The sequence below is a fragment of the Mesoplodon bidens genome, assembly GCF_964165515.1.
Source record: "Mesoplodon bidens genome assembly, chromosome: 3".
Taxonomy (NCBI): Eukaryota; Metazoa; Chordata; class Mammalia; order Artiodactyla; family Ziphiidae; genus Mesoplodon; species Mesoplodon bidens.
The window spans coordinates 25,590,068-25,604,944 of NC_138178.1; the positions used below are offsets into that span (position 1 = coordinate 25,590,068).

At 50.5% G+C, this 14,877-nt stretch overlaps 1 protein-coding gene across 3 annotated transcripts in view; it reads left to right on the forward strand.

Annotated features, from left to right (window-relative positions):
- The window catches only part of ASB13 (ankyrin repeat and SOCS box containing 13), a 28,178-nt gene extending 13,507 nt beyond the window's left edge, over positions 1–14,671 (forward strand). For 2 of the 3 annotated variants that reach the window (XM_081229226.1, XM_081229227.1), the window contains exons 3-7: positions 905–1,092; positions 2,243–2,393; positions 4,631–4,765; positions 11,058–11,249; positions 12,474–14,671. In XM_081229226.1, coding sequence (XP_081085352.1) covers positions 1,006–1,092; positions 2,243–2,393; positions 4,631–4,765; positions 11,058–11,249; positions 12,474–12,601 — 693 coding nt within the window. In that variant the 5' untranslated portion in view covers positions 905–1,005 and the 3' untranslated portion in view covers positions 12,602–14,671. The remainder of the gene's footprint in view (positions 1–904; positions 1,093–2,242; positions 2,394–4,630; positions 4,766–11,057; positions 11,250–12,473) is intronic. The other variant, XM_081229225.1, reaches the window with a different exon arrangement.
- Positions 14,672–14,877: the final 206 nt, after the last annotated feature.

Below are 14,877 nucleotides of genomic sequence, written 5' to 3' on the forward strand. Positions count from 1 at the left end.
CATGATCTTTGCAATAGATGCAGATAAAGTACTTGACAAAATGCAACACCCTCTCATGATAAAAAGACTCAACAAACTAGAAATAGAAGAGAACTTCCTTGACCTGATAAAGGGCATCTATGAAAACCCACAGCTCACGTGATGGTTCGTGGTGAAGGACAAAGCTCCAGGACCAGGAACATGGCAGGAGGTGCCTCTCGGCACTTTTGGTCAATGTGGGGCTAGATGTTCAAACCAAGGCAGTTAAGCAAGAAAAAGAAAAGGCATTCAGATTAGAAAGGAAGAAGCAAAGCTACCTCTATCTAAATGCATATGACATGATTTTGTATGTAGGAAATCCTGAGATTTCTGCTAAAATTGAATAATTAAATCAAGTCCCTACTTTGAAGGCTCTCCCAGGCCAGGAGCAGGGACAGTATAAGTGCTGCATTATAAGCATGTAGATGTCAGGGTTGTGGGAGACGTGTCTTCCGGAGAAGGAGCTATTTCAAATGGGTCCACGTGGATGACATAACATCTAAACAGGAGATACAGAATGGATGATCAGGGTGGGGGCAAAGATGTGCTTCTCAGGCAGAGAGAATATATGCAGAGATGCAGGTGTGCAAGGGCAGGGGGCCACGGTGAGCCAGCTGTGTGGCTGGAGAGTGGGCTTGTGTAGGGCAGTGGTGGCAGATGGATCAAGGAGGTGAGCAAGCTCCAGATCATGAAGGACCTTGTAGGCCTCACCAAAGACTTGGACTCCACTCCCGGGAGTGGGGATCACTCAAGGGTTTTGAGTAGGGGTGTTTGGACCAATTACACCATCGTGTATACAATGGCTTGGGTTTCGTAAAGGGTCCTGAGGTTCATCTGACCTGGACAGAAGTGGTGTGCTCTTAGCACCGCACGTTTTTCTTTCCAGGTTTCTGGGTGGAGCGCACCCCCGTGCACGAGGCAGCCCAGCGAGGGGAGACCCGGCAGCTGCAGCAGCTGATCGAGAGCGGGGCCTGCGTCAACCAGGTCATGGTGGACTCCATCACACCCCTGCATGCGGCCAGCCTGCAGGGCCAGGCGCAGTGCGTGCAGCTGCTGCTGGCCGCCGGGGCCCAGGTGAGCCACCCGCAGCATGGTCCCCAGACTGGTGGGACCAGCTCCAGAGAAAAAGAGGCTTGGGAAGAGCGTTCTGTGTTATGCAACACATGGGAAGAAAGGAAACCACTGCAGGAGGCTGAGAAAGAGAGGAAGGAGGAAACCAGAGTGGACTGTAGTGGGGGCCAAAGGAGGAGAGAGGGCTGGTCTCCATGGCAACCACGCCCTGAGGACTGGTGAGGGTGCTCGTGGACCTGGCTGTTGGGAGGTCACTGGTGGTGGAAGAGAAGGCTGGGTTATCAAAGCGATAGCACGCTCTGCTCTGCACGTGGGCAGGCAGGCTGTGGACACAGAGGCGGGCTGCCTACCGGGCTGGCGAGGCCTTGGCGGCAGGAGCCTTTTGGGCTCAGAGAGCAGGATGACTAAGTGGGATGCTGGCAAACTAGCTCTGGAAGGACAGGTAAAAGGAACAAGAACAAGATTCTGATTTGCTGCTTTCCCCTAGTTTATGTACTCTCACCGCAGCCCATGTGGAGCCCCCAGCACACGGTGTCTGGTATCCGGCTGGTAGAATTGCCGGGTACTTACCAGTCGGCTGGGTGAGTTGGTAGGAGCTGCCCTGGGACAGCGGTGGGGGCTGAGGAAGAAGGGAAGGCTGTGCTCTGCTCACTCTTCCCAGAACTTGGCTATGAAGGCAGTTCCAGAGGCAATGGAACAAGCTTCAGCATGAACCCAAGTAAACAGCTGAATTTGGACAAATTCTAAGCAGAATCTGCCAGTTTGGGGAGTTGCCTTTTCCTGCCTTATGATTTTCCACCTAGAGGAGGCATGTTAAAACAGTTTCAGGCACACCTCCTAGCTGAGGCTGGAGTTAAAGCCCGTTTTCATACCCTGCCTGTGCTTATTAGGTGTTGGGGTGGTGGCCGGAGTGAGACTGAGCTAAAAAAAAGCCCCCAGTTGCACGCCCGCTGTACTCAGGCAGCCAGTAGACATGCCCTACTTTCTATCTCTGAACCCCCTTGCCTGGCACGGCACCTCAGCACATAATAGAAAACCTAAGAATTTCGAAAAACTACGTGGTGTCTCAAAGATGAACGTGCATCAGGATGAGAAGGCGAGTGGCCTGCACCTTGCCCTCTGCCCTCTGATGCTCGTTTCCTCCCCCCTCAAGGTGGACGCCCGCAACATCGATGGCAGCACCCCGCTCTGTGACGCCTGTGCCTCGGGCAGCATCGAGTGCGTGAAGCTCCTGCTCTCCCACGGGGCCAAGGTCAACCCACCCCTGTACACGGCATCCCCGCTGCACGAGGCCTGCATGAGTGGTGAGTCGGGTAGCGGTGATAGCCAGGAGGGGAAGCCATCCGCTGGTGAAGCGGGGCTCCCAGGCTGGGTCTGGCTTTTGGTCCGTCAGCCGTGGAATCTGATGCTTTTCCTCCTGGAGATACAGTCCTCACCCAGGGCTGGGGGCTGAAGGTAGGGTTCTATTTCTAGCTGATTCGGTGCCTTTCAGATGCTAACCCTGGAAATGGGTGCCCTCGGCAGCCGCTCACTTAGTGGCTGCTGTCGTTCTGGCCTGCAGGCCCCTGATCTTGTGGGGAGATGAGGCCCAGACGCACCCTCAGGCAGGAACTCTCAGAGGAGCCGAGAGCTGGTCCTCGAGGCTCAGGGAGCAGGTGGGTTTTCACCTGCCCTCTGAGAATAGGTGGATTTCAGACGGTGGGAGGATAAGGCTGCTCCAGCCTCGCTGGGTCAGACACGCCCAGCAGAGGAGCTACAACAGGCAGAACTGGAAATCTGGGGCAAGGCCAGCTGGTGGGCAGTGTTTCAGATGACAGAATAGGGAGTTTGGGTTCGATTGTTTTGAGCAAGGTTTGCACACTTGTGTCTTGTGCTTTGGTCGGCGTGGTGTTGGTCTTCGCTGCATTTGTTAGGGTGCAGGGTGTGGGCTCTTCCACGGCTGCACACAGGGCCAGTCTTTGCTGCCCTCACCCTGAATCCCAGTTAGGTCACCTTGGGTTGCCCACAGGCACTGGGAATTGCTACAGATGGCTCTGAAGGTTTTTGAGCAGATGCTGAATGATAAGAACACATTTTTGAGAGGTTCGTTTAGTGGCCATCCATGTGCAGCGTAGGGGAGGGAAGCTTATTTTTCTTCCTTCACCTATCTTAGGTTCATTGGCTGGGGCCCTGCCGATGAGACTGAAAAGGGACCAATTAACAAGAGAAAAACAAGTGGAAGTTAGTGTGTGCATTGCACATACACACAAGAGAGCTCAGGCAAAGGGTGGTTAGAATTGGGGTTTATGTAGCATCTTAAGAGCAGTAATTCTGTCGAGCAGACACAAGACCAAGGAAAAGGACCATGAGCTTCTAGGGATGGTAAGTTATATGAAGGCAAATACAGCGGGGAACTCCTGGGAGGCAAAGGCCAGTTAGTAAGATTTGCAGTGTGGACTCCTCTGGTGCCGGCTCTGGGCTGATCAGGGTCTAGAGTTGTTCCTGGTGGTTAACTTCTGTCCTTCCTGGTAGAGACGGGAGGGGACACCTTTATACATTTATGTCCTGCTTTTAGGGACATAAATGGGGAAGACAAGAGAGCTTTTCTTATATCTGCTGCTTCTTACTTGTCTTCAGCTCCAAATAGTCCTTATGCCAAAGTGGCATATTTTGGGGTGGCATATTCTGCCAATATGAAATGGGGGGGTATCCTGGAAATGAAGAGATGAGCTGGGGGCCATCACAGTGACCCAAGTGCAAAGCTCTTGGAGCCCAGGTGGGATGGATTCACGTGCAGAGCTTTGAGGGAAGAATCAATGGGATTTGACGTGAGGGAGAGGAGAGCACGGCGTCAAGACCAACTCAGGGTGAGGAGGAGGCTGGCTGGGGAGTGGGGGGAGGACCTTGTCATGGGGGGCATGTTCACCCGAGAAGGGCCAGCGCCTGGTGGTGGAGGTGGGGCTGGGTTTCAGGGCTGGAGGTGGAGAGGCGGTGCCAACAGCCAAGCATGATCAAGGGGTGAGAGAGGATGGAGTCTGGGATGGGATGAAGCTGACCCCAAACCGGAGTTAAAGACGCCAGAGAGGAGCCGGGAAAGAGGCCAGAAAGGCATCTGCTGGGAGGGGGCTGGGAACCCGAGCAGTGGGGAAGTTTAGGGAAGTTCATCCAGGCGGCTTGGCGTTCTTGACACAGCTTGGGGGGCAGCTGGAGGTGGGGAGCCCCTTCCTTTTCCCCCGAGGGCTGGAGAGCAGTGAGGAGCCTTCTCTGCGTCCACAGCTGGTGAGCCCAACTTTGTGTCCTCCCAGCACGGGCGCCGGCCATGCCCTCCCTCCCTTTCTCCCACTGCCTGGTGAGCTCGGGGGGGCCACTGAGCTCCCCGGGGAAGGACACCCATGCCGTGTCCAGGACCCACTGCTCCTGGTCAGGATGCAGGCCCACTTCCCTTCCCTCCTGCTGCCGCCAAGCTCGGGGCTCACCTGCTCCAGCAGCCGCGTGTCTGCCAAGCCTGTTATTTCAAATATATGTGATACGATGCCTTTCCTCTGTCTCCATTTCTTTTAAGGAAGTTCTGAGTGTGTGAGGCTTCTTATTGACGTTGGGGCCAACCTGGAAGCGCACGACTGCCACTTTGGGACCCCTCTGCACGTGGCCTGCGCCCGGGAGCATCTGGACTGCGTCAAAATGCTGCTCAACGCAGGTGCGTCACGTTTATACCTGCCCGGCTCACTGCTGGTGCGTTGTGTTCACCTGTGCTGCGAGCTGGCAGAGAGCTGACTGGTGCAGTCAGGCAGCCCAGGTTTGCAGCTGGTTCTCCCACTTGTCAGCTGAGTCCTTGGGCTTCAGTTTCTGCATCTATAAAACCGGACAACTAAAACCTATTTTGCAGGACTGTTGGGAGGATTCATGATAACATTTCCACAGTACTTGCTGCACAGTAGGTGCTCAATGAACACGAATGATTATTTTTGGCAGCCGCAGGGGATTGTCCCCAAGGCCTGCCTGGTCTGAATCAGGAGATGGGGTCCAGGGGAAGCGCGTCAGTTGCGTCAGGATCCAGGAGGCTGTCAGGTGTCCTAAGGATAGAGAGTTTCCCATGGTGAAAAACAGAAACAAAATAAAAAGAACCCACCAAGAGACTTCCCTCCTGGCGCAGTGGTTAAGAATCCACCTGCCAATGCAGGGGACACGGGTGCGATCCCTCTTCTGGGAAGATCCCACATGCCATGGAGCAACTAAGCCCATGTACCATAACTACTGAGGCTGCGCTCTAGAGCCTGCAAGCCACAACTACTGAGCCAGTGCACCTAGAGCCCGGGCTGCGCGACAAGAGAAGCCCGCGCAATGAAGCCCACGCACCACAACGAAGAGTAGCCCCTGCTCGCCACAACTAGAGAAAGCCCGTGCGCAGCAACAAAGACTCAACGCAGCCCAAAATAAATAAATAAATTTATTAAAAACAAACAAACAACCTGCCCAACTGAAGCTAGAGTCAGGACCTGTCAACCACAGAAGTTTTAAAATGTAGCCAAAGCGGCTATGGGCAAGGAGTTATTATGAACCCAACTTAAATTTTTTTTTTCAAGATTTTCTTTATAAAGTAGGGTCACATCTAATGCATTCTTTTTTTCTTAAATTAATTAACTTACTTACTTTTGGCTGCATTGGGTCTTCGTTGCTGCGCGTGGGCTTTCTTTAGTTGTGGTGAGCGGGGGCTACTCTTCGTTGCGGTGCATGGGCTTCTCATTGCGGTGGCTTCTCTTGTTGCAGAGCACGGGCTCTAGGCGTGTGGGCTTCAGTAGTTGTGGCTCGCGGGCTCTAGAGCACAGGCTCAGTAGTTGTGGCGCACGGGCTTAGTTGCTCCGCGGCATGTGGGATCTTCCCGGACCAGGGCTCGAACCCGTGTCCCCTGCATTGCCAGGCAGATTCTTAACCACTGCGCCACCAGGGAAGCCCCCAACTTAAATGTTTTGTTGAGGGAACATTTTAGCTCAGCTGTCTTGTCCATTCTGGGGGCAACCTAGGGAAAAACCAAAATGGTTCAGAAATAGAGGATGAATTCTTTCCGGATGACAGTCTTTTGAGCATCAGTTATATACAGTTTTCTACTACTGAGTCTTATTCACTTTAACGTGCCACTCTTAAGTCTTTTCAGTGAACACGCTTCATTTTGTGTAAGGTTAGTCACTGGGGTAGTTTTTGTTTTTTATGCAAAGATTAAATATCTAGATTAGAAACAGTGGGTCTTCCAGCTGAGTCGCTCATGGGATGGTTGGATCCCGTTTCTGCCAACGGCATCTACCTATTGTTCCTGTTGAGATTTTTTTTTTTTTTTTTTTTGGCGGTAGGCGGGCCTCTCACTGTTGTGGCCTCTCCCGTTGCGGAGCACAGGCTCCGGACGCACAGGCTCAGCGGCCATGGCCCACGGGCCCAGCTGCTCCGCAGCATGTGGGATCTTCCCGGAGCGGGGCACGAACCCAGGTCCCCTGCATCGGCAGGCGGACTCTCAACCACTGCACCACCAGGGGAGCCCTGTTGAGCTTATTAAAATAAAAATTTCATAGCACAGCCACCCTCCGCGGGGCGCCTGGGGTGCACATGTGCAGCACACCTTCATCTGTTTTCTCTCTGGTTCCTTTCTCGTGGTTGGAGGGGAGAGGATCAAGCGAGTGGTGTAACCCACTGTCCTTTCCGTGTCCTGAGGACCCTGTGTAAGTGATGACTCCTTTGTAAGAAGTAGGAAACCAGCTCCCCCCGACCCCCGGGTGGATGAGTTTCCCGGTTCAGTAACCAAAAGGATCAGAACTAGAGCAGATTTCAGGGTCTCTGACGTGGGGGGTTCAGCAGTGTCAGCAAGAACTCACCTCCTCTGAATCTTACATCTCTGCCTTCCTCACCGTTCCCTTTATCCCACGCCCGGCGTCCCTAGGAGAGGAGAAATGGCCGCAGCAGCAGAGTTTGGCTAGAATGCAAATTCTTGACTCATGAGGCTTCTGATGGCTTCCTCCCCTCAGAAGAGTGAAACTTCCCCGTCACACCTCCTCCGTGTCCCATCGGCCTGAAATGGGTTCATGTCCAAACCTTATCCCGTCCCTTTGGCTGGATTGTGCCACATTCTGAGCAGCTGGGGTCTGGGTTGAGGAGAGGGATTCACCCAGTCAGGGCCCAGCCCTGCCCCAGGACCCCTGCCCCGGGACCCCTGCCCCACACCACAGGGTGCAGCTTCTGGGTGGAAGGCAGCCATGATGTCCACGACGGCCTTAAGCAGGGGATCCGGTGGTTACAAAGGGAGTTTCCATCCCCTGGGAGTGAGGGCTGAGGAGATTTCCCCTGGGGCAGGATCCTGAGGTGTCAGCGTCTACCACCAGCTCCAGATTTCATCCGATTCTGTTGTAATCTCAGATGGTCTCCTTGACAGCCCTTCCTAGATCACATGCATTCTTTTTTTCTTCTTAAAGAAAACTACTTTTTAACTATGGAAAATCTCAAACATACAGAAAAGTAGAGAGAAGAGGACAGCATATGCTTTCTTTTTAGAGTAGTGATTTGTCACTTTTTGCTGGAACGTCTAATGAAAGCTATGGACCACATCTCTAGAAAAATACACGTGCAGGTGCTTTTGCGCGCGATTTTGGAGAGGGTCCTGGCTCCGCAGGAAGAGCAGAGCCGTCGGGGCCAAGTGGTGCCCCCTGGGGTGGACACAGAGGCTTTCTGTTGGCAGCGAGGTCAAGCTGCCAAGCTGTGGATTATTTTTGCAGAGGATTGTGGCCAAGGGAGTGAAAGTCCAGTTATTTCTGGTGAGGTAACTTTTAATCTGGTCCCCGGCAGTAAATATTTAACCGTGCTGGGAGCGTTCAGAAGGGGTGTCCACCTTCCCAGCAGTGCTGGTCCCTCACGTCTCTGCTGTTGTCTCAGTGAGCAAATCCCAAGCCCCTGTGCTTGCCACCCCATCCCGGGCATTGCGCTGGGTTCTATTTTTATATATATGTATATTTAAAAATATTTTTTAATTGGAGTATAGTTGATTTACAATGTTATGTTAGTTTCAGGTGTACAGCAAAGTGAATCAGTTATACATATATCCATTCTTTTTTAGATTCTTTTCCCATATAGGCCATTACACAGCATTGAGGAGAGTTCCCTGTGCTATACAGTAGGTCCTTATTAGTTATCTTATTTTATATATAGTATTGTGTATGTGTCTCTCCCAATCTTCCAATTTATCCCTCCCCACTCCCTTTCCCCCGGTAATCGTAAGTTTGTTTTCTACATCTGTGACTCTATTTCTGTTTTTGTAAATAAGTTCATTTGTATCATTTTTTTAGATTCCACATATATGTGATAGCGTATATTTGTCTGACTTACTTCACTCAATATGACAGTCTCTAGGTCCATCCATGTTGCTGCAAATGGCATTATTTCATTCTTTTTCATGGCTGAGTAGTATTCCATTGTATATATGTGCCACATCTTCTTTATCCATTTGTCAGTGGACATTTAAGGTTGCTTCCATGTCTTGGCTATTGTAAATAGTGCTACAATGAACACAGGGGTGCATGTATCTTTTTGAATTAGAGTTTTGTCTGGCTATATGCCCAGGAGTGGGATTGCTGGGTCATATGGTAGCTCTATTTTTAGTTTTTTGAGGAACCTCCATACTGTTCTCCACAGTGTCGTGCTGGGTTCTTGGTGGGCGCGTGACAGCCCCTGTCCTTGTTCCCTGAGGTTTTACTGAATCCACTCTAATCCTGTTTTGCTTTGAAATCAGGCTTTTGATCACGAGCAAACACTGATCCCTTCTCTCTGACGCGTGAATTGAGGATTTTTAAGGCCCAGGTGGCGTCGGGTGTTTTGCTGGCTCTGGCTTTTGTCCTCAGTTCCAGGCAATGTCACCGTTAGTCCCATAAAGCCACTTTCTCCCTGGCTTCTCTGTCCCTTCTTTCCTCTGCCCCCCTCCCCATCCCACTGTTCTAATGAGTATCTGTGTGTTATTGGTTGAGACATGAATTTTTCATCATGGTAAATGGTGTTGTTATAGATTCGACTCTCCTTCCTGTTTGCTCACCCATTCCTGAATTTTCGAGACCCACCCGTGTTGCTACAGGAAGCTCTGGTCCGTTGTTTCCAGCTTCTGTGGAGATGCCAGCTGCCCCTCTTAGTCACCAGCCCTCTCTCTGCATCCAATCCAGTGATACCAAGGCACATTTTAAACAGATCCCGTTTGTCCCCTGGAACAGTCACCCCGCCAAGCCTTGTGTACCGAGAACCCACAGTGGGCTGGTTCTCCTTGACCTTGAGAGTGACTCTGCTTCCCCACCCACCCTTCTCCATCCCTAAAATAGAGACAGCCTCTTTCCTCCCTGATTGGCAAGAATATTTAGAGAATTAATGACCTGAGAGGAAGCCACAGGGACTTTAGATTCTGCAGACTTTGCAACTTATTTTTCATTACAAGTTTAATGTTCAAATTTATATTTGCATTATGACTGCAACACTATAACATTACTTATTCGTATCAGCCATATTGGAAGAAACCGCTGATGTGGTAGATTGGTTAGATTGTGGGGAAAATGCTTCTTTTATTTCATGTGTTGATTTTTACTATTATTTTTGTAATACATATCTGCCAAGTTAAATAATTAGGTAATTTATCCTGCTTCCTAACTGATGGATTCTTTTTCCTGAACTGCCGTCTGAGTTTTGACTCTGGGAAGTATGGGAGCTTTTCTTCACGTGTGTTACGTGTTGGCACGCTTGCTATTTTCTTAGCATCACACAGACCGCTTTAGGAACATAGTTCTTATATTCTACTAGGGGATTAATATGATTTTAAGTCAGAAAGCAGAAGTTTTCAAGTATTTTTGAGCTGTGGGACTAGAAAATCTAATGGCCTTATACCCCCTCATTTCCTCTTGTTCCAACCCTCAAAATTTCTTATTACACAGTGACATACTGGTGATCTGATTTTTTTAAGCCTCACCTTGATAATATTTTATGATTGTGATTTGAATCTGTTATTTGAGGGAATATCTTCACTGACCCTGGGCTCTTTGCTGGCTTCTTGAAAATACTTTTGTCCCATCCCCTTTCTCTTGTAACCTCCTTATCCACTTGGGAGCAGACCTCAAAGAAGTTGGTATTTTCTTAAAAAACATTCTGAGGCTCCAGGGGATCCCACTGTATAGAATGGTGACGGTCGTGCCCTGAGAATGGTGTTTTACACAGATCATATTTTTATCAAAATCTCTTATTTTTAAAAAGCGTCTAAAAATGCTGTGTTTAGCTGTCACCTGTTTGCATCTTTCTGAATGTCTGCTGTCATCCTGAGAGCGAGGTGGATGGCAGAGCTGAATTCACAGTTATTATACTTCCTCTCTATCTGAACTTCAGGGAATTTGGGGGAACATTCCCTATTTTCCCTTTGAGCTTCCCTTTTGTAAAAGATTTCTTATATTTAATGTTCATTCATTCATACAACACACATTTTTAGAGCCACTGTCCTATGTGGTGTGTGCGTGTACGTGGTGTGTGCATGCATGTGATGTGTGTGCCTGAGTGCATGTCTGTATCTGAGGTGTGTGCAACTGTGTACCTGTGTGCACGTGTGTGTGCCTGTGTGTCCGTGGTATGTGTCCGTGTGTGTGTCCATGGTGTGTGTGTGTGTACACGTGGAGGACGGCAGGAGAGCTTGAGCAACTCACCTGAGCTTCCAGAGCCTCAGGACCTGGGGACAGACAGCATAGGGCGTTAGAGCAGCCTCTGAATTCACAGGGAAGGTTTCTGCCTTGTTTTTCTTCTTTTTGGTTGTTTCCAGTTATACTTCTTTTTTAGCTCTCTTTTCCTAGGGAAAAATAAAAGGAATCAGTGCTTTTGGATTTTGAAGAAGGTTTTGAAAAGGCTGCAGCAGAGTCTTGATTTTGTTCCTGGGGAGGGGTTGCTGCTTCTGTGTCCTGTGCTCCTTGGTGACGTTTGTTCCTGCTCCGGACCTGCAGGGGCCAATGTGAACGCGGCAAAGCTCCACGAGACGGCGCTGCACCATGCAGCCAAGGTGAAGAATGTGGACCTCATTGAGATGCTCATCCAGTTTGGAGGCAACATCTATGCCCGGGACAACCGGGGGCGGAAGCCATCCGACTACACATGGAGCAGCAGTGCCCCCGCCAAGTGCCTGGAGCACTATGAGAGTGAGTGTGTGTCGTTTGTGTGACGCCTGCACTAAGGTCTGCAGGGGAACCTCGTGCAGGAGGGCTTTGTTCTGATCACGTATCAGTTCATCTCTGAGTCAGTCGTTTCTTGACTCAGACTGGGTCCCTATGAGGCCGATGATATAGATCCAGCCCTCACTCTTCAGGAAACAAAGGACAAACCATCTGGCTAAGACAAGACCTCCTCTCTGGGACACATTTTTAAATGAGTTTACATAGAATTACAGTCACAAGAGGCTTTCACACACTTATCAATTGAAAAAGAGCCCCTTTATTCCACATTTTGCCAACCTTACCCAACCAAAATCCATCATGAGTTTAGAGGCAAATACCATCCACGTCTATTGGGGAAACATTTCCTAGAAGGTGTTTCTTTTCCTGCATTCAAATAATTTGGGGGAGGAAGTAAATGGGAAAATGAATGTCAGTAGTAATTCTGTTTATTTTTCTTTCAGAGAGCTTTGTCTTTCATAATGTTTCATAAGTTGAGAATACTTTCTTTGGTTGATTTATACTTTGATCAAGCACAGATGGTCCTAAAGGCAGCCTTCGGGGCCAGGCTCTGCTCTGTACACATTCCCGTGGCCCAGCTGCCAGGGACCTACAGGCACTTTCCTTCTTTGGCCCTGGTGTCCATCCCTCGTGAGCTATAGCTCCAGGCTTCATCTTCAGGCCTGTGGCCCTGACTCTGTGTCACCAGGATGTGCATTTGTGGACTACCTGCCCCTGTGGGTCAGTTCTCTGTGGGTCCCTGTGGCCTGCAGCGATCAGGAGCAGAACAGAACCTGTGGCCTGGAACAGCATGGGTGGGCAGCCAGCACTGCCCGCCCGAACCCTCCCCCAGCCCTCATTTGTCTGGAAGTTTGACAAACAAGCCTACTAGCTGTAGATTAGTGCTTTGCTGGCAAATCTGTGTGCTGAGTTATAACGTTATGGGGGGAAAAAGTCACAAAACCCCCAAAGCCGAAAGCTCACGAAGTGAAACCCCAGTGGCCAGGACCTGAATTCCATTTCCTGATCTTCCGTTCTCGGTCCCTATTTGTCCTTCCTGGTCGCCTTCCAGAGAAGGTACTCAGGGTTCAGCCTCTCTTCAGGAAAAGGGAGGTGTTTTCAGTTCCATGTTGGTACTTGTTAAGTTGAAGGATGCTGTGCTTCTTCCTTAAGTTAAGCTAACCTCACGTGCGTCTTGTCCCCTTTTTCCAGAGACACCTCTGAGCCTGTCCCAGCTCTGCAGGGTGAGCCTGAGGAGGGCGGCTGGCGTCAGGGGGCTGGAGAAAATTGCCAGGTTGAACATCCCTCCCCGGCTCATTGACTACCTTTCCTACAACTGAGCTGCAGACACGGGGTCAGGGTGGGCCGGTGACACCGGGCTGCTGGCCTTGCTGAGCCCAGCGTTGAGCCACGGGGTCACTCTGCCCTGGGTGCCTGAAGCCATGCTGTTGCTGTAGAGAACTGGAGTCCCTCCGGGCCGTCCTGTTTCGTCTTCTCTGCAGACCCTTGGCAGGTGTTTCTGAGGCCCTGGGAAGGCCCTGGGCTGGCCCTCCTGGGACTTCAGTCTAACTGTGGCATCCTCCCGGCCGTGCAGTTGTCTCTCTTCACAGACCTCCCTCGGAGGGATCGTCAGGAAAGCCTCTCCCAGGAGCACAAAGGAGCCCGGCGGGGCTGGGGGTCCAGGGCCCTGATGCTGATTCCACACGCCCGGGAGGCGCCATCTCTGATTCCTTCAGCACCAGGTGGCCCTGGGTGTTCAAAAGGAGGACCTGTGCTGAAGAGGGGTGGGGCCCTGGGAGGGGGGGTCCTGACTGCGGCCTGGACGCCACTTTGGGGACAGCCTGCCACTGGGTGCTGTTTTCTGAAGCCACAGTTGGCACTTTCCGAGACCCACCTGCGCCCAGGTGTACCCATCGCTCAGGGGGCTTTATACAGGCCTTAGTGGGGAAGCCTCAGGCTTTTTATTCCCCACAATAAGCTCAGTGTTTCTGAGGAAGTTTTTCTTTATTTTGAGGTCTCAATTCTTTTAAAAAGTGTATAAAGCAAAAACTTTTAGACACATACGCCGTAACACTTAGGTTTCATTAACAAGTCTCTAAAGCAACAGGTAAAAGGAAGGCATCTCAGTACATCTTCCCAGGGGTAGTGATCCAATGTGAAGCACTGTTAGGAAGCTCTTCAGAGACTGTTTTTCACCTCTCTACAGCTGCCAAATGAATCCTTTTCCCACCCTAAGTTTTGCTCATTCCTTGAAGCTCTGCAATTGCAATTGCAATTGGCAGAAGAGGTCGCCGGCACCTGGTGGGTACTGTCAACCGTGGATTCATGCATTTTGCGGATACTTAAGGAACATCTGTTATGCTTCAGGCACTGCCTCAGTGTTTTGAACTGGCTAAGAATGTGACTCACCATCAAGGCAGGGAAAGAAACTTTCACAATCTTGTTTCTTTAGTAACAGAAACAAGTAATTCTACATGATAAACCATGAGGTAACATGACGTAGTATGTTTAGACTGCATCTGTCTGCTTAAGATTCTATATCATAGTTTAGAAAACGAACCCAAAACCCGGGAGTTAAACTAGAGGACTTCTGTGTAAGTAGCTGAGGTCTTTTTGGTTTCAGGGGAAATGGAGAAGGTACCACTTGTGAACCCTCTTGAGGGTCAAGCCTGAAGCCATCGTCCCCAGAAATGTGACCTCACCAGATTCCCCCAGGAGTGTGGGGAGTAGAGTGAGCCGGGATGGGCCAAGGTCACGCCAGCTGTGCTCACAACCAGAGGCACCTCTTGACAGGTCTACTTGGGTGGGGCCCAGATCTGGTGGAAAGTTCCACGCTGGCAGCCATGGGTATTTTCCAGCTCCTTGGTTCTGGCTGTTGTTATGATGGTGCTTCATCGTATGTGGAGATAAGAGCCCCTCCCATTCGGCTGCAGGTGTACATGCATGTTCTGGGTAAATCAGTGTATCTGCATGTACTAATAAAATTAAAAAGAGCATTGCGTTCTGCCGTTTCATCTTTGTAACAGGAACTTGCCTCTAGCCATGACAGTTGCTAACATTTCCACACGCGGAGTGCTCAGGGCAGAATCCGGTCCCCATACTCACTGCTCAATAAAGGTTGTTGGAGAGAGTCCATCCTCGTGTTCACATGGCCCTTTTCTTACCGGGGTGTGTGTGTGTGCGCGCTTCATCCTATGGGAGTCAGAGGGGCCACTGTCATCTCCTCTGGGTTTTGGATGGTCAAGTGATGTCTGTCTCACATTCCCATCTTCCCGCCGCTCTGTCCCTGGTGCTGGTCTCAATGCCACCCACATGCGGAGAGACCCTGCCCAAGGGATCAGATGACTTAAGATTCTAGGGCCTCTTGTACCTACCCCTCCCCACCTTTACTGAGATGTAACTGACATAAGATTCTTCAGTCTAGACCCATCTGTAGGGTGAGGCTGAAGACATCTCTCCAGCACTCTGAGCCTGGGTCTTCCCAGCTGCAGGAGAGGGATCAAAGGTCAGACTTTGATCATTGAAAGGATGTTGATGATCAACCACTGAATCTTAACAATGAGAAAATGAGGCCCCGCTAGGCTCAGATGTTTTTGTGAGGCCAAAATTAGGTGAT